Source organism: Sinocyclocheilus rhinocerous, unplaced genomic scaffold (genome assembly GCF_001515625.1).
Source record: "Sinocyclocheilus rhinocerous isolate Xijiao unplaced genomic scaffold, SAMN03320098_v1.1 scaffold1055, whole genome shotgun sequence".
Classification (NCBI taxonomy): domain Eukaryota; kingdom Metazoa; phylum Chordata; class Actinopteri; order Cypriniformes; family Cyprinidae; genus Sinocyclocheilus; species Sinocyclocheilus rhinocerous.
The window spans coordinates 721,168-739,595 of record NW_015658727.1 but is presented as its reverse complement, the minus strand read 5'-3'; the positions used below and the strand labels follow the sequence as shown (position 1 = coordinate 739,595).

The window sequence follows — 18,428 nt, the reverse complement described above, 5'->3', positions numbered from 1 at the left end:
AACTGTTTAACTCTAGGGGAGTTGGAAAATGAGCCTATTTTCAAAAATAGTGGAGTGTTCCTTTAATGCATTAAGAAAAAAAAAAAAACAATCAAAGCACTCTTCATAATTTCTTAATAATTATGAAAGTCTGGTTTGGCTTGAGGGTGAATAAATGATGACAATTTTTATTTTGGATGCCTAGTAGCCGGGACAACTTCTTTATGTTTACAGACGTGACGTAATGACGCAGTGCCATGCTCGAATTTCCTCGCAGTGCCATGTGCGAAAACCAACCCGTACCACTCAAATTAGAAAACATTATTATAAGCTAACCGTTGTGAATCGGGCTAAAGTAAGGCGATAGTTTTGAACACTGGCTGGGCATGTAATTGCTCAAATATTGATTTCGGATCATTTTTAACCAAAAAAAAGTTACGGACTGCAGCTTTAAAAAGAAAAGCTATGCTGGAAAATATAATGTTGCTCTATAGTGCAACATTGTACTTACTTTTGCTGATGCAATAATTTGATTTGCTTGTCTTTTGAAGAGGTTTTCAATAGTTTGGACCAGAATTTGTGGATCTGCGTTGGCAAGATGTGCCAGAGTCTTGTAACCAGCGTTATACAGCTGCTTAGCCCGATGCTGAATTAAAAGAGAATGAAAGAAGAAAAAATAAAATCACACAAATTGAGCTCTCCAGCAAATGTTCTGGTCATAGTTATTTTAGAGACACTGGCAGTCAAGATGAGCAGCAAGAACACACACCTCCATGACTCCAGCCACCTCCATGAGTGGAATGAGCTCGGCCTGCACACAGTAAGTCAATCTACGGGTCAGCTCTGAGAGAAGAGCCTTATAGGCCCAAAACTCCTCTAGCTCCTGAAATGGACAGATAAATCTCATAGTATTCCTATCTATTTATGAATGTAAGATAGGAACAGATGTAGATATGTCATCTGATATGTCTTAAATGATGCCTGGATGTGCCCTAACCTCAGTGAAGTGCAGCACGGAGGAGCCAAATGCGGAAGCTGAGCTGAGAAGAGTCTGTACGAAGCCTCTGGTCAGCTGGAATCTATCGGATACGTTCCACAGGTTTGTCTCCTTCAGAAGGGAGTACAGCACCAAAGCCAGATACAACCTATTCACTACCACAATGTCCACAGACTGAGACACGGGTAAGAGAAAACAGGAACAAAAACTATCATTGTGAAATCTAATTCTGATGAGGTTTCACTTTAAGTCACAGTAAACCTTTATTTTTCACCTCAGGAACTTAATAAGGGTTAAATGGTAATGCTGTAGATTTAGCATTAACACTCTGTAATCCTTTAAGAGGATAAGGATATTAGTGGGACTATATTCGAGACCCATTTAAATTTTTTTTACAACATTCTTGCTAATGATTTTTTTCCCCAGCAGTTTTAGGCTTATTATACCTATTATACCTACCTAAACAAACAAAAAGTTGTGAATTACTAGTATGGTATTCTGCAATATGAAAGAAATGCTGTTCTGCCAACCTTCCTCACGCTCTGTCCCGCTGCCATTCTAGCCACAAAACTTTCAGGCACTCCGACTGCAGTGGCCATCTTCTGCTCAGCAGGTGACAAATTTGTAAACTGGTACAATGAAACATTTGAGGTATGAATACACGGCTGAGACTAAAGTAGAGGATATCACTGACATTAATAAAAAAAAAAAATTACATACAAACACTGTTGCCTTAAAATACAGCCTTAAAAGTGGTTTAGTTAGTAATATACACTACTGTTCAAAGTTTGGGGTCATTAAGATTTTTTCTTAAGAAATTAAAACTTTTATTCAGCAAGGATGCATTGAATTGATGACAGTGAGAGTAAAGACATTTATAATGTTACATTTTTTTTTTACTTTCTATTCATCAAAGAACCAGCCTTGGTGAACATAAGAGGATTCTTTCAAAAACATTTTAAATATCTTACCAAGCCCGAACATTGGAACGGTAGTGTATCACTAAAATAGGTTTAACCTGACGAAAGCATCCCACCTGCCTGAAGTAGATCATCCAATCTGGCTTGCATTGATGCACCATGTCATATGGAGTGACCAGATAAACTAAGTGAAGAAAACTATTGAGGAGTAAACCCTCCAGCCCCTTTGATAAGTCTCGGTAAAGCAGATCACAGCAGCTTAGGTCTACTGAACCTAAAACAACAAGTACCAATTTAAATGGAAACATTACAAAAAGGAGGCTCTGAAAAACCAATGATAATAAAAAGAGAGGCTAGAAATGTTTCTCTTTGCTAATGTATCATTTTTAAACTGGGTCATATTGCCACCATGTGGTAAATGAGTAAATATATCGAATCATTTCTTACTCATCGAAACATTACATTATTCAAATCCTCATGCCATGTTTGGTTTTACCTTTGAAAGTTGCTCTCCCAAGCCTGGTGATTTGGAGAATGGTTTGATTGTTTACATCAGCAGAGACCTCGATGAGGCTCTTCTGCTTCAGTGTCTCTATGGACTCGACTGTAAGATCCCACAAACTCCTCTCTGGACTGACCTGAGCCTCCTGCACACTAAGCAGTGTGCCTTTCATGAAATCCCTCACTTGTTCTACAGTTGTAGTTATCTAAAATCAAATGAAACACATTAGTGTTTGTACTTCTAGACTAGACATAATTTCTCTTGTATCATTGCATCAAAACATTTCACATACTTTTAGCCCGATGAGTGACAGGACGAGACTGAGGAGGCCCCTCCCTCCATCGTGCAGCAGGTTACTGTAACACTTCTCCATTGGTGCAGACAGTAGCTTTTTGGCCTGGGGAGTAAACAGTTGCATAATATGATATGATATATGATACGATATATGATATGATATTTAAAAATCTGTGTTCTTTACCATGTTTATATCTTTGTCCTGCAGGATCAGGATACTCTCACCCATGGCATCAATACCTGCTCGTCCTGCTCTGCCCACCATCTGTTTGTACTGACTTCTCTTTAAAAACTCTGCAGCTACATATGGGGACCGCAGAATCACCCTGAGAAGTAGCACATGCACATGATTAAGAAACCCCTTTCAATACTTAAACATATTTGATTTGACCACTTGTGCTTTCAGATGTATAGGCCTAGACAAACCTGCGTGCGGGAAGGTTGATGCCAGCGGCGAGAGTTGAGGTGCAGGTGAGGAGGCAGAGCACCCCTGAGGAATAGGCCTCTTCCACCAACTTCCTCTCATCACTGGTCAGGCCACTGTGGTGGTAGGCCAGGCCAAAGGGCACAGTCTTCTGTAGCACAGGACACAATGATCCATTCCCACTGTTCTTCAGTTCACTCAGAAGAGTGGCTTTCTCTGCCTCCTTGTGTTTCAGAAACTCCCTGGAAAAAAAGGAGAGGTTTAATTTCAAATGTCAATGAAAAAAAAAAATGTAAAAGCACTTTAAAGGGATAGTCCACCCAAAAATGAAAATTCTGAAAAGATGGTATTTTGAAGAATGGTAATCAAACAGTTTCAGGTGCCACTGAATTCCACAGTATTTTTTGTCCATGCTATGGTAGTCAATAAGACCCAAAACCATTAGGTTACCAACATTCTTCAAAATATCTTCTTTTGTGTTCTGCAGAAGAAATAAAGTCATACAGGTTTGGAATGACATGAGGGTCAATAAATGATAACAGCATTTTCATTTTTGGGTGGACAGCCCTCTACGAACACCTTGGCAATTGAATCGCCATTAGGGTAGGTGTAGGGAGGGCTTTATTGTACCAATAAGGTGGCATCCATTTAATAATTAAAATTATAATTTACACTCAATACGTTATTATTGCATACTGTTTTATAATGTACTACAATACTGAAGTGCAGATAATTGCCACTATTTGCAACAAGTAGTATACATAGTGTAAATAGATATTTGCACTTAGTGTAAATAGCATATTGCTAAAGTAAATAGGTATTTGCACTTAGTGTAAATAGAATCCATTGCTAATACGAGATTTGAAAAGGGAGGGGAAAAAAGTTCGGCAAAAGGCGGGATCGAACCCGGGTCGATCGCGTCAAAAAGCCAAGGGCACGCACTTGTCCATCTGCGCCACAGGAGCTGATAATTTACAGCCACTTTTAACTAAATGTAAATAGAAACCCCGTATTTTTTATTCCAGAGTAAAGGCAATTCATACAATACATTTAAACTGAGCTACTTTAATACCATCTCCGAACTTTCCACCACGACTCTGCTGTTCTTCGGCTGGTTCTTCCCTGTATACGTTGATTGACAGATGTCTCGTCCAGTCAGCGGTGAGTAATCCCAAACCAATGGCGCTGTCTCAAACTATACCTACCTCTTCCAGTTTGTCTGATTTGTCGTTGTGTTTTCTGACTCGTTAATTTGTTTTCGGATTTGTCGTTGTGTTTTCTGACTTGTTAATCTGTTTTCGGATTTGTCGTTGTGTTTTCTGACTTGTTATTTTGTTTTCGAATTTGTCATTGTGTTTTCTGACTTGTTATAATGTTTTCTGAATTGTTGTTGTGCTTTCTGAATTGTTATTTAGTTTTTTAGACTTGCATTTGCGTTTGTAATTTGTTATTTTGTTTTCAGAATTGTGAGGTTTGTCTGATTTGTCATTGTGTTTTCTGACTTGTTATAATGTTTTCTGAATTGTTGTTGTGCTTTCTGAATTGTTATTTTGTTTTGTAGACTTGCATTTGCGTTTGTAATTTGTTATTTTGTTTTCAGAATTGTGATTTGCTTTGCACTTCTCGGCCACCGTACAGATCGCTTGGCGGAGAGTGAAACTCTGATGCGCTCAGTCGGAGTGTTCGGCGAGTGAAAATATATCTGTGCTAATCATATACTTAGCCTACAACTCACACACTGGCGAGTAAAATCTGAGAATGTATTAGCAATTGGCTAATATTAGACATCATTTAGTCGCCCAGAGTAAAGATTTAGTCGCATATGCGAGTGATTTACTCGCAATGTAGAGGGTTGGTGGACTACACCTTTAAGGACTCTAAAGGTCTACTCACTTATTTAAATACTTGCAGATCATTCCAGCTAGATTCTCACAGTTCTTCTTGGTGGCACAGAAAATGAGGCAGGACTGCTGAGGGATGACTTCAGTAGCCAGAGCTATGATGCGGTCAGGGTCCATTTTCTGCATTCCACTGGAGTACTGAAAAAGTCCATCGCACAAAGGTTCAATAAGCACAGTAGATTGATATCTTATTGAGTTAAAAAAAAAAAAAAAAAAGCTTAGCACTGTGGGGTTTTGGCCATGAGAGATTATCAATACCTTAAAATCCAGGAGTCGTGAGAAACTGAAGCATGTCTCTTCCCTTGGGTCAACTTCGTATATGCTGTCCTTTATTTTTACATACTCTTTCAGCTCAACCTACAGAATCACCAGTTATTTATTTGAATTGAGCTGATCAAATTTAAAGCCTTATTAAATCATAGTCACAGTCTTACAGGTCTGAAGTCGTTGGTGTAGTTTTCAGCTTTCAGGAAGGTCTGAAGATCTCCCACGTTGCCTAATGTTGCACTCATACCAATAATTTGGGTGGATTCTGTGGAGAAATAACAATGGGGTTAATCAGAATCTGTAATGAGTGACCATCACACAAATAGAGTACTGCATGTGTGATTTTCGGGTACTCACTGCTCATGTACAGAATCTTTGACAACGTCATTTCAAGAATTGCCCCCCTGCTCCCATCACCAAGCATATGGAGCTGAAAAAAAGACATTCATTTGAAAAGCTTATATACACTACTGTTCAAAAGTTTGGGATCGGTAAGATTTTTTAAATTGTTTTATGCAGCAAGGATGCATTAGATTGATCACAAATGGCATTTAAGACATTGTTACAAAAATGTATTTCAAATAAAATGCTGCTGAATCCTGAAAAAAAAAATCCACAAAAATTTTAAGTAGCACAACTGTTTTCAATATTTACAATAAGAAGAAATGTTTCTTGAGCACCAAATCAGTATATTAGAATGATTTCTAATGGATCATGCGATACTGAAGACTGGAGCAATGGCTGCTGAAAATTCAGCTTTACCATCTCAGAGATAAATTACATTTTAAAATATATTATTGGAACTATTTTAAATTTTAATTATATTTTACAATATTACTGTATGTATGAAAAATAAATGTCAAATAAATGCAGCCCTGGTGAGCACAAGAGGCTTCTTTCAAATAAATCCTACCGAACCCAAACTTTTCGGTACTAGTGTATCAAAACAAAACCGAAACACAATAAAAAATATACTTTAATAATAATAATAATAGTTTGTGATACATACCTCATCCACAACAACCAGGCCAATATTCTCTAGACGGTCATTCTCGATCAGTGAATTGACAAGACTGTGTCCCTTCTCAATAGTTGTAATGTACAGAGAGTTTTTATTTCTTCTCTTGACTGGAGGAAACCTCCCTTTACTGCCAGCATACTCCTCGACCATGAAGTCCAACTCAATTCCAAAGCTAGACAACCCTCGAACCTAAAGGCAAATCAATGCATATAAGTGGATTAACAATACAGTAATAATGATCCAAAACGGCTTGATTTACACTTGATTGCCCCACTGTTTAGATAATACATAAAACATACATAAATACATAAACACATACCTTTTCCTGAACCAAGGATATGTATGGCAAAATAAGCAGTGCATCTTTCTTTCTACACAAGAGCTCTTTAAATATGAGAATCTCTGCCACTAGAGTCTTTCCTCCACTTGTTGGTAAAGAATAAATTAGATTTCTCCTTTGTTGCACCGAATCCAGGCTCAAACACGTCTTCTGCCATTCTAAAACCACAAAGAGAATGGAAAATAACAAGAGGATTAAAACACTGATTTGCCAGATGCCGATAAGGACAAAACTGGAATGGAAAGGATGTGAAATACTTACCATACAAGTCCTGGATTCCCTTTAATATAAAAATAAGGTCTTTAACTTTGGATGGGAGACCAAAAAAAGGGCCCAGATCCTGCTCAGCTGATATGGACTCCATGGCCTGCATGGCAAAACTAATTTCTTCAGTCATCACAGCTTCCTTTTGTTGTACTGTCTTGGAGACAGTACTGGATGTTGCTGCATTGTCTATCAGTACTTTCTTAAGATGATCTTTCATGCTTCTTCTGGCCTTTGGGGGTGGCTTGTTGACAATGAGATCTGCGTGATTGACAGCTGGCCTGGGATTCATCAAATCAGGAGTAGAGGTGTTATGTGCACTCCTGGAAGGCCTTTTGTCTGGGGTCGTGACAGCTTTTTGAAATTCAAGTTGAGAGCTTGGCAAAGCTCTGGGTGGTGAATCTCTGAAATCCTCTGCTAAGATTGAGTCTGAAAGGTCATCCTCACAGGCATTCTGAGTCTGCTGGTCGTGACACTGCCTCATTTGGAGTTCCACATCTTCAAGCTTAGCTAAAAAGGCGCTGTCACCCACAATGCTGTCATAACCCTCAAATAAGTCCTCATTGTCACTGCAGCACTGCATAAGAAAAGAAACACCACTGGCATGCTTGAAATCAATGTACATCTTTCACTGAAAGTAAGAAGGGGCTGCTTACCAGCTCTGTGCCTTTATTCTCACTCGTGTTTTGAGTATAAGTGTGTCCTTCAACAGTAGAGCATGTTTCTGATGTGAAACTGGACCGCTTCTTGGCTGGAGTGATGTGACTTCTCATGCCATCCCTTGATCTCTTTCTTGAGGAAAAGTTGCGCTTTACCACAATCTCGTGCATGTGGTTGTCAGTATACATTACTACTGTAAAGCTACTGGACACTGATTTTACAACATTGCGTGACAATACTAACGTATTGTCGGGTTAGTAATTGACACCACAACAAAGAGTCGAAGCTGTTTATTCACCCATAGTCAAGTCTGTATGACGGTTAAGTACCTGGCCATCACGAGATCAAAACAATAACAAAACAACTAATATCTATTATTACACAAAATAATAGTGAGCGGCGACACACTAACCAATGTTTACCAAAAGCGAGGACTTTCGAAAAGATGAGTGATAGAGATGACCAATGGGAGGTCGCCTTTGGACCACGTGACTGTTAAAGCGTCAAGACGAGAGAAAGCAGAACAAAAGTCCCTCCAGTCCTTCACAGAAACAGACTTGAATAAACTCTTCCGAAAATGAAAAGAAAATATATATATATAAAACTCCATAAGCTTTTTATATAAATGTCATATTTTATTTTATATTGATTCTTTATTAATGAAACGCATTTTCACAAGACATAAAAGCTGATTGCAATGTTTTCAAGAATGCAAAATGATCCATGCACTTGCAAAATCTATACAACTACAAAATCTTTTCAGACAATTGTTCTATTATTTTATTATATTTTATTTGTATTATTTACCATTGGTTCTTTATCAGTGGTTCGAATGTATTTAAATATTCTCTTTCCAAAACAGAGGGGGTGAAAGCTGAGTCTTTCAAGAATCCAGAATTGTCCATACACTTATATAATATATATATATATATAGAAAAATCTACAAAACCACTTGAGCTTTTTATACAAGTTTCGCAGTATTTTATTATTTTATTTTATCATTGACTCTTCAACTGTGAAATATTATTTATATGATGTTATTATATATCAATAACTATAACTTTAAATATATCATTAACTAAAAACGTTTTTCAAACGTCCTCCAGTTTCCAACAATAGTGAAATAAAGCTGAGTGCGAGTCTTTCAAGAATGCAAAATCTATAAAACTATTACAGCTTTTTATACAAACATTCTATTATTTTATTTGATTTACCTTTGCACCTTTATCGTTTCTTTTGTATATCAATTATATGTAAAGGCCCTTGAAGTAAAGTTCGCTTGCTCCGGTCCTGTAGGTGGCTGCAGATTGCAACAAACTTAACCATAACCGCGCTAAACGACTCTGAAGAAGCAGGAAGAAACTGTCATGGTGGCCTCCTGAACACATCGAGGAATGTTTGCCCTTTCTTTTGGTCGCCTGTTATTACAGGCTCTTCCCAAACAACCGGTCACACCTAGGGCTACAGGTATCTCTGCAACATTATTTTCTCAATCTTTTTGTATGCAAAATGCTTTCCAAGACATTTAGTTATTCTCTTACCCAGTAACTAGGACATTTTCGTAAGCACACAGCTTAATAATGTAATTATTTGATTAACCTATATGTTAAAGGAAAATATAGGTTGATGTCCTGACCCGGATTTTTTAAAATGTATGATAGCATGTTAGTCATGAAATGTAAAAAGATTTCATCTGTTTCAGCACAATGCATCAGAAGTCTGACAACATGTCAGCAAGAACCTCTTAAGAAAGGTGATATGGTAAGTTTTTATTTTATTTTATTTTTTTACATGCGTTTCTGCTTAATTTTTTTTAATTTTCAGGTTTCAGTTTAATTGTTGAAGTTCTCTGAAACCATTTGAATGATTTGCATTAATATTACAACATGATGTCTTATCCAGCCTATCAAAATGGAAAACCCATACAAGAGTTGATGTCCTGACCCGGATTTTTTTAAATGTATGATAGCATGTTAGTCATGAAATGTAAAAAGATTTCATCTGTTTCAGCACAATGCATCAGAAGTCTGACAACATGTCAGCAAGAACCTCTTAAGAAAGGTGATATGGTAAGTTTTTATTTTATTTTATTTTTTTTACATGCGTTTCTGCTTGACAGTTTAATTGTTGAAGTTCTCTGAAACCATTTGAATGATTTGCATTAATATTACAACATGATGTCTTATCCAGCCTATCAAAATGGAAAACCCATACAAGACCCCCCCAAAAACTTGCATCCTGTGCAATATAACGGTAGACTTCAGAAACGTTCAGGTTGGTCAAATGAGCAGGAATATGAATATCAGTTATACATTTTTATTGGCAAAATAATCAAAATGCTCTTTTTCTCCAGCTGTTGTCTCAGTTCATTTCACCACACACAGGCAGAATATATGGCAGACACATAACAGGTGAGTGGACTGAGTTCAGATGTTCACATTAATATTTTTTATAAATGTTTCAGTAATTTAGGACACCGTAACTCTTGCTCACAGGCTTGTGTGGTCGAAAGCAGAAAGAAGTATCAAAGGCAATAAAGAAAGCTCGTTCAATGGGTAAAGAATTTATGGCTTTAATTTGTTTTTATTTTTATGAATGAAATATACATGTGTTTTCAGTACAATATCCATAGATATACAGTAAAACCAGGATATTTGACTAACAAAGGTCTTTGTAATGTCTACAGGTTTTATGTCAGTCACTCTGAAGGATCCACAGTTTATTAAAGACCCTGATATTTGTGGTATCAAACATTTTGAATAGGTTCTGTATGAAGACTGACACTGCAGACCAGCCTTTTGTTTCTGTAAATCTGTGCTTTGTAAAATACATAAAATGGTGAAAAATAAAGTGGAACATAATTATAACCTGATGAACCTGAAATCCATGGAGTATTATACTACTATTATAATGAAAAAATGAATAAAATTCAATTAAATAAAAATGCCACATATGTGAATTCAGTATTTAATTTTCAAGGAATTTATAAACATTTACAAATAAAGTAAAAAAAAAATGATATTAAACAATTAACAAAATAGCGCAATTTTAGATGAGCACGCATATTAAGCAACCTCCAGGTATAAAATGGGTCATGCTTTCCAGTCTTGGTTAGATTGCTGTACCAATAAAACCAGGCTCAGTTGCATTCTTTAAAAGATAGGAGAGTTACTTCTGCTCTGTCCGTTCATCTCAACCTCTGTATCTGACCCGCTCTCGGAGGCCAACTCGCTGGTATTATTAGTTTTCCTCTTCCTTTTAAGTCTCTGAGGATAACTAGCTACGAGGCATTTTTTCCTGAGTCGGGGGGCTGTGTCCTTCCTCTTGGTGTGTTGATTCTCCAGAATCAGAGGCAGCTTGGTGGGAATATCAATGTTATGGTCGGTATTACAGCACAGTTCTAATACAGGGAAGCCCTGAACAGTGAGGGTTTGTGTCTGTAATGAAGGCGCATCGGGGAAGAGCGTTCTGAGAGCTGAGCACAGAAGAACATTCTCTTTGGGTTCATCTGGAGAGGCGCGTTTTTGGGCTGAAAGGCAATGTTATTCATAGAGTTACAACTGCAACATTAAACCTCTGTACCCAAGCGCACAGAGACTGAAGCCCTTTTACGTTTTAAATCTGTGATAAGATGCCTCAGTTCGTAGCGTGCTAGTTGCAAACAGTTCTATCTTTCAGTGTGTGACTGGCCTTGGAGGAATTAATATAAAGTGCACTAGAAATATTACATCTTTAATTTAATTGATTTTATGATGTTTTAACTGTGACAAATAGTTCTGTGGTTTCAGTAAAATATCCACGGACATAAAATCAGGATGTTTGAATAACAAAGATCTTTACCCTATTTATAGGGTTTACATCGGTCACAGTTTATGAAATACCCTGATATTTGTGGTATCAAACACTGAATAGTTTCTGAATGAAGACAGTCTATGCAAGCCGTTTTTGTTATTGTAAATCTGTGGCAGTGTCATTTTTGTATCACTGATGTACTATTATAGTTTTGTTAATATTTTGAATTAGATTTCATTTTTTCATATTCTGTTTTCATTTTAAATGTAATATGTTTTAGTAATTTCATATAATTGTCAATTTTATTCTTTTTAAAAAATATTTCTATATAGTTATTACTTTTTAGTTTTATTATTATTACAATTATTTTAGTACTTCAGCTTAAATGAAGACAAGAAATGCTGCCTTGACAACTAGCTGAAATTTTATATTTTATTTCAAGTAATGAAACTTTTTTTTGTCTTTAGTTTTGGTTAAAGATAATAAACCTAATTTGCAGTTTGTACAAACCAGTATGAAATATAAACAATTATAATAATCTGATGAACCAAAAACGTATGTAATATTATACTCTTACAATGAGAAGAGTAATAAAATGTAGCAATTAAATACAAAAATAGCGTTACAAGTGCTACCTTACAACAATCTGTATCCAAGCGCACACTACAAGACTGAAGCCCTTTTATGTTTGAAATCTGCGCAGACCAGCCTCAGTTGTCATACAGTGCACTAGAGATAATGGACCTTACTTTCATTTTTCTCAGAGTTTCTCTTCCGTTTCCTGATCGCCTCCTTGAGCTGTGTGATGTCTTCTTGAAGCTTCTCTACAGCTCTTTCACTCTTCTCCACTTCCTCACACACTTTCTGTATAACAAAAGATGGATATGAAATTTTCATGTGATTTACAAATATTCAAATCACACTGGATAAAATTTCACAACTAATAAGGAACGTAGATACTAACCTTCATTTCTCCTAACAAGGCATCATTCATGTTGCTGATATTTCCGACCTCCTTTAAATCATCCCCCGAGCAGAAGAATTTTGTCCTGACACATAAGAAAAAAATATATTTATCACTTCTAAAGAAAAAGCTAGATTTGTATATTTTCTGAAGGAAATGTGAGCGGCGCTTGCTCATGCATTGCCAGGGTATTGCTATGTGGTTGCTAAGGTTTCCTAAATATGTTTTTGTTTAAAACATTATTAAGGTTTCCTGAATGTGCACTGATGGGTGGTTTTAAGGATAGTTGTCAATGTCATGATCCTCCAGACCTCTTTGATATTCTGACCTCTAGATGTACCTCCTTAATTGTAAGCCACTGGGATGGTTTTATCATCTACCAGGCAAAAAAGATTGCCTTGACAAGACCACTAAAAAGCCTTGAAAGATATAGTTCATTCAAAAATGAACATTTGCTGAAAACGCACCTATCCAAGATGTAGATGAGTTTGTTTCTTCATCAGAACATTTAGCATTACATCATTGCTCACCAATGGATCCTCTGCAGTGAATGGGTGCCGTCAGAATGAGAGTCCAAACAGCTGATAAAACATCACGATAATCCAAATGTAATCCACATGACTCCAGTCCATCAATTAATGTCTTGTGAAGCAAAAAAAATGTTTCTAAGAAACAAGACATTACTTGATAGACTAGAGTCTAGAGTGTGTATTATTGTGATGTTTTTTTTTTATCAGCTGTTTGGACTCTTATTCTGACGGCACCCATCCACTGCAGAAGATCCATTGGTAAGCAAGTAATGTGATGCTAAGTTTCCCGAAATCTGTTCCAACGAAGAAACAAACTCATCTACATGTTCAGCAAATACATCTACATTTTCAGTTAAATTTCATTTCTGGGTTAACTATTCCTTTAACTGCAATTAAAACATATATTCTGAATGTACCTGTGTCGATTAACAGCTTGACTCTCTCCTAAAGAAGAACATGTGCCTGACACGCTCCAGTAGTCCTGCTGTTCAAGGTTTCCCAGGTTGCTCACCAAGATGGGGATGTTGATGTACTGGCTGCATGGAGATAATAAAAACATTTAGTTACATTTGTTCTCTAAGCTTCAAAAAAATCTGCTGAATGTTTGAGTGCCAGAGTTGAGTGCAAAATCTTCAGATCTCACTTGCTGTGCCAAATGAAAGCAGAGAACTCAAGGCGATGGGTGGAGCCTGATGCTGTTGCCTGAGACGGTGTGAGCAGCATAAAAACAAGTTCCTGACTGGACAGAATCTTTCTCATATTCCGATGAATCACTTGTTCCATGAAGGTCATTTGCTGTCTGGAGTTTCTTCGTTGTCTGTACCAACCAATCACATTCTCCTTGACACAAGTAAATGTGTAATAAGAAAAACACAATTTGTTAATGCAAATCACATTTTGGATATATTCAGCAGTAGAAAATGAGTAAATGTTTTAAAAAGTAGGAAATACCTCTTTGTAATCAGACAAAATTTGTCTTATTTTCTCCTCACTCACATCACCAGCGTTACTGTAGAAGCTTTCAAGAGGATTGAGGCAATGGTAAATAAAATGTCTATATTTTTAAAACCTCTATATCAGTGGTTTTCAACTGGTGAGTTGTGGTCCGAAAAAATGGGTCACTCTGGGTAAAAATAAATACATAAAAATGCTAAATGTGAATAGTAATACACTGTATAAATATAAGATTCATATTTTTTCATAAGTCATTTTTTTGTGCAATACTTGATTTTCAGTACATATTTGTATGATAAACAATTCTGTACCCTGGGTCACCACTTTATGTCCAAATTTAAAATCCAGGTCATAAAGCAAAACCAGCTGAGAACCACTGCTTTATATAAAAAGAGGTTTATGGGGGGAAAAAAATACTGAACAATTGACTTACCTATGGAGATTATGACAAGGGATGTGTTTCTGAATATCTGAAAAAGAGAAAACATCATGACACTACTGTTTTGTTGTTATGGTATATTTGTTGTCATTGATCATATGATATATATTCCTTCTCGGCACACTTTAGGTTTTGGATTATGACTATTATATGAAAATATGAAATAATTAGAGTCAACTTACTTATAGTGTGCTCAAACTGTATGTGATCAATTTGTGAGTCTGTGATCCTACAGTTCTCCTCTCCCACACTTTCTCCAAGAATAAGACCTTCCTTTTAACATAGAGCAGATGTAAACAGAAGTTATGGGACTGAGGAAGTGCTTAGCATACATATTTGACTTCTTATTTTACAATTTATTTCACAACCAAGGATCAGGTCACATTGGGATCTTTTGTCACTTACCACATCCGCATCACTGTTCAAATGATGAAACATCAGTGAACTCAACACGAAACCCGATATACGGACGGTTGTGTTGAATTCCTCCATGCTTTTGGACTAAACCGTGAGTTAACTATCGCAACGTCATAGTTTTAAGTTATAGTTTCTATGCTACATGTATAAACTTTCTGCGCTTGTAGGTTTCGTTTACTTATTCTCAGCATAAGAGACGGCAGTTTACAGCTAAAGTCTTGCTCATGCTGCCACCATGTGGTGCGGAGGAATTTACGCGTTCTACATTAGAATCAGCATAGACCATAGAAATTTTAGTTTTCGGGAAACTACTTGTGGTTTTAAAGCATACTTTTATTTTGAGGGGAATTTAGGACAAACATTGCAAAATTGCATCGCTGGGATTTCATGCTTGCAAAATTTCTTCACTGTCATATCATAGGCTACTTCCCAGTAAGCTAGAAGGCTGATTTATATAACGTTACATATATATATATATATGTGTGTGTGTGTGTGTGTGTGTTTCTTTTATGTTTTCCAAATATTTTACGTGTTATAGTTTAACATCGTTTAGCGATACATTTTCATCAGATATAGCGCGTTTATGATAACGATTATCATAACGTCACACAGGGTGGCGCTAGTGCATCATGTAGAACCATATGTGTCCGAACTTTGTAACCAGTCACACGAAAACTTTTTCGGACATAGCTTCAGGATTTGAGATATACAGTATATGTAACATCGACTTCAGACGTCTGTAATGAAGAGATGAATGTTATCGAGGTATTGTGAAGGTGTTACACTGAATCTTAATCTTTGTTAGGTTGTTGTTGTTTTACTGCTCATGTGATACTCTTGTTACGCTCTTATGGCACAGCGGTTTCTGAGTGATAACGGAAAGGAGACGGACAACTCAAGCCCTAAAAGTTTTCGATAATTATTTTATAGGTAACATTATAGTTCCCTAAAATCATCTAGTAGAATTGTATTTAGATAATATGCTTTTCTGATTAGCTATAAGGAAGAGTGTCTTCTTCTTAAAACATTACGGAGACCCCCCTTACATGTTCCGCCTAAATAAGTTAGGCTACTACAGCTAATATCATATCATAAAATACCATAATAATTACTACAGCTATCAATATCATAAAATAAAATAAAAATACCAGCAGCTATTCAGCTATTCTACCAATAGAATACTAAACTTGTAGATCTATTAGACGTCATTATAATAAAAACAAGAAAATTATATAAAATAAAATGACAAAAATATTCAGATAGGTTCTTATAAGCTGTTTGATTTCATATTTGTGTTAAGTAAAATCATAATTTAGGCTAACAATTAGGCTAACAGATTTTTATTTTTTATTTTAGTGTTTTAAAAATGTTTACAGTGTTATTTGTTAAGGTGAACTCAGCAATAAACAGGTCAGATGCTGTACAGTAATACAGAAACAGGCCACCAACCACATGAAAAAATTTCCCCAGAGGCAGTACTAACACACTGATTACGACATTTTAAACACGCACCACTTCTGTTTTGGCTTTTGCCTTCACCCGCTTGAGCAGATGGCCCGAGCTCAGAGCCCTGTCCCATAGACTGACAGGAAGGACAGCAGAGATGGAAGGTGCTTGGGACATTGCATTCGTGCTCTTCCATGTGTGGCTGTCCATTGTAGTGGGGCTCATCGTGTTACCTGCTATGTTTGGTGTGTCCCTGGGCTTCACAGATATCTACATCAAGGTGCTGGTTAAGACACTGGAGGTAATAGCTCTAAATCATGTCTAATTTTTAAAGAGATATGACCATTAATTTCTTTCCATATCTGATCATATATAAAATAATTGTAAATGCAAACATAGAAAAGTTTTTTCCTTTACCTAGACCTGACAGAAGTTGATGATGCCAAGACAAACTTGCAAAAGAGGGTCAAAAGGCATGAAACTAAAATTTAATTGTCAGGAGTTTAGTTTCTAGTATTTAATTTCGAAAAGGACATATTGATATTTGATTTGTACATGACAGTTTAAGTGTCTGTATGTAGGAAGCACTGTTTCAATGGGTTCCTGAACATAAACTTGCATTCTGTGGCAGTGGGCGACTCTCAGGATCCAAAGAGGACAGAAGGAACAGCCAACACTGCCATTACAGTCAGCCAATGGTGAGTGAAATGAGCATGTCTGTCAATGCAAAAGTATTTGTAAGTGCAAGACATCATGTGCGTAAAACTCAAGTGTTTGGTTTCAAGATAACTTCATGTGAAGCCACCGCTTCCTCTTTAGAATTACTGATGCTGCATATTAGACAGTAATAAAAAAGTTTGCTTTAATTTGCTGCCTTTGTTTGCTGTTTTATGTTTTCTTTTCTAGCATTTATGCAGTCAATTTATATGATGACAAATCTCACAAGTTTCGCGTTTTAGTTGACACAACTCTTTCCAGTAAGAAAATAATGTTTAAAATGCTGCTGGCCTGCTGCCTGTCAGTCACGGTCAGTCTATTGAACATACTGTAATTGGTATTGCAGCAAGTGGTGGATTTCATAATTTCAGTTGATCTTATTTATGAACTTTACCCAGCTTCAGACAGGGCATTTTTTGCTTAAATCCGGAGCTCAGGACATAAATGAAATCATGCTTACATTATTATATCCAGACAAAAAAACAAAACAAATCAATTAATATAAATGGAGGCAACTGTGTCAAACAGTGGTGCTCCACAGGCATGGTGTAGTTTTCTCCTTCTCTATCTGGTCTCATTTCAAATTCATAATGTGTTCTCAGGGATCATCGAGAAAGATGATGGCTCTATGGAGGAGGAAATTGGAGAGCTGCGACGATCCCATCCTAAAAATCTGGCGGGGGGAGACTTTACACTGTGCGATGCCTTCTATTTCTGTAAGAAAGGCATTGAGAACATTGTTGAGGATCAGGTGACTCAGCGCTTCACGTCGGAGGAACTGGCTTCTTGGAACCTCCTCACGAGAACCAACAACAACTTTCGTTATATCAGTGTGCGGCTCACCATCATATGGGGCCTGGGAGTTTTTATACGTTACTGTATCTTGTTGCCTCTCAGGTGAGACTAGAGTGATATTTCATTTATCAAGTGACATTAAGTCATCAAGGATGCATTAAATTGATCAAAAGTGACGAAGACATTTGTAAAAACATTACAAATGCTATTCTTTTAAACGTATAATCATCTTAAACAATTGAAAATAATGTATCATGGTTTCCACAAAATATTAAGCAGCACAACTATTTCCAACATAATAGAAAACATCTATTTTACATTGTAATAATATTTCAGCATGTTGAATTTTAATTTAATTTTATTACATATTACAAATCTCATTATTGTGACCTAGAAATGTGACCTGGATGTCTTTTTTGTGATTCACCTATATGTGTATTTAATCATGTTATTGCTCTTTGTCATAGGATCACGTTGGCTGTTATCGGATTGAGTTGGTTGGTGATAGGAACTACTCTTGTTGGATTACTTCCTAGCAGCAAGTAATTAATATTGCATGACATAATTAATTAGATCATACCCTCTTGTCTTTCATTTATGGACAGATTGAATAAGAAATGTGACCCTGGACCACAAAACCAGTCTTAAAGGAACACTCCACTATTTTTGAAAATAGGCTCATTTTCCAACTCCCCTAGAGTTAAACAGTTGAGTTTTACCGTTTTCTAATCCATTCAGCCGATCTCCGGGTCTGGCGGTAGCACTTTTAGCTGTAGCTTAGCATAGATCATTGAATCTGATTAGA

The 18,428-nt window shown here is 36.5% G+C and overlaps 4 protein-coding genes and 1 long non-coding RNA gene across 5 annotated transcripts in view; 3 read left to right on the top strand and 2 right to left on the bottom strand.

Annotated features, from left to right (window-relative positions):
• The window catches only part of LOC107722826 (helicase, POLQ like), a 9,354-nt gene extending 1,323 nt beyond the window's left edge, over positions 1-8,031 (bottom strand). Inside the window, exons 1-17 of the mRNA XM_016531314.1 lie at positions 7,566-8,031; positions 6,907-7,486; positions 6,625-6,803; positions 6,294-6,494; positions 5,642-5,714; positions 5,452-5,549; positions 5,276-5,374; positions 5,010-5,155; positions 3,119-3,358; positions 2,877-3,018; positions 2,691-2,795; positions 2,393-2,603; positions 2,013-2,170; positions 1,507-1,605; positions 977-1,150; positions 749-862; positions 491-625 (exon numbers count right to left, since the gene is read on the bottom strand). Coding sequence (XP_016386800.1) covers positions 491-625; positions 749-862; positions 977-1,150; positions 1,507-1,605; positions 2,013-2,170; positions 2,393-2,603; positions 2,691-2,795; positions 2,877-3,018; positions 3,119-3,358; positions 5,010-5,155; positions 5,276-5,374; positions 5,452-5,549; positions 5,642-5,714; positions 6,294-6,494; positions 6,625-6,803; positions 6,907-7,486; positions 7,566-7,757 — 2,946 coding nt within the window. The 5' untranslated portion in view covers positions 7,758-8,031. The remainder of the gene's footprint in view (positions 1-490; positions 626-748; positions 863-976; positions 1,151-1,506; positions 1,606-2,012; positions 2,171-2,392; positions 2,604-2,690; positions 2,796-2,876; positions 3,019-3,118; positions 3,359-5,009; positions 5,156-5,275; positions 5,375-5,451; positions 5,550-5,641; positions 5,715-6,293; positions 6,495-6,624; positions 6,804-6,906; positions 7,487-7,565) is intronic.
• An 832-nt stretch (positions 8,032-8,863) lies between these two features.
• LOC107722834 (uncharacterized) lies at positions 8,864-9,500 on the top strand. Its single transcript, XR_001637848.1, has 3 exons — positions 8,864-9,036; positions 9,272-9,330; positions 9,472-9,500. It is a non-coding gene; the product is annotated as an uncharacterized LOC107722834 (long non-coding RNA).
• Positions 9,501-9,578: 78 nt separating this feature from the next.
• On the top strand, positions 9,579-10,466 carry LOC107722833 (28S ribosomal protein S18c, mitochondrial-like). The gene is made up of 5 exons (XM_016531323.1): positions 9,579-9,638; positions 9,760-9,843; positions 9,923-9,980; positions 10,065-10,124; positions 10,256-10,466. Exons 1-5 carry the CDS (start codon positions 9,636-9,638, stop codon positions 10,330-10,332), a joined length of 282 nt encoding a protein of 93 aa, XP_016386809.1. The 5' UTR covers positions 9,579-9,635; the 3' UTR covers positions 10,333-10,466.
• Positions 10,467-10,604: 138 nt separating this feature from the next.
• On the bottom strand, positions 10,605-14,863 carry abraxas1 (abraxas 1, BRCA1 A complex subunit). Its single transcript, XM_016531322.1, has 9 exons — positions 14,654-14,863; positions 14,431-14,521; positions 14,243-14,279; positions 13,807-13,873; positions 13,499-13,695; positions 13,272-13,391; positions 12,326-12,410; positions 12,111-12,225; positions 10,605-11,098 (listed from the first exon to the last, which is right to left on the bottom strand). Exons 1-9 carry the CDS (start codon positions 14,738-14,740, stop codon positions 10,722-10,724), a joined length of 1,176 nt encoding a protein of 391 aa, XP_016386808.1. The 5' UTR covers positions 14,741-14,863; the 3' UTR covers positions 10,605-10,721.
• Positions 14,864-15,294: 431 nt separating this feature from the next.
• The window catches only part of LOC107722810 (glycerol-3-phosphate acyltransferase 3), a 6,993-nt gene continuing 3,859 nt past the window's right edge, over positions 15,295-18,428 (top strand). The window contains exons 1-5 of the mRNA XM_016531287.1: positions 15,295-15,430; positions 16,217-16,412; positions 16,743-16,809; positions 17,431-17,725; positions 18,091-18,165. Coding sequence (XP_016386773.1) covers positions 15,420-15,430; positions 16,217-16,412; positions 16,743-16,809; positions 17,431-17,725; positions 18,091-18,165 — 644 coding nt within the window. The 5' untranslated portion in view covers positions 15,295-15,419. The remainder of the gene's footprint in view (positions 15,431-16,216; positions 16,413-16,742; positions 16,810-17,430; positions 17,726-18,090; positions 18,166-18,428) is intronic.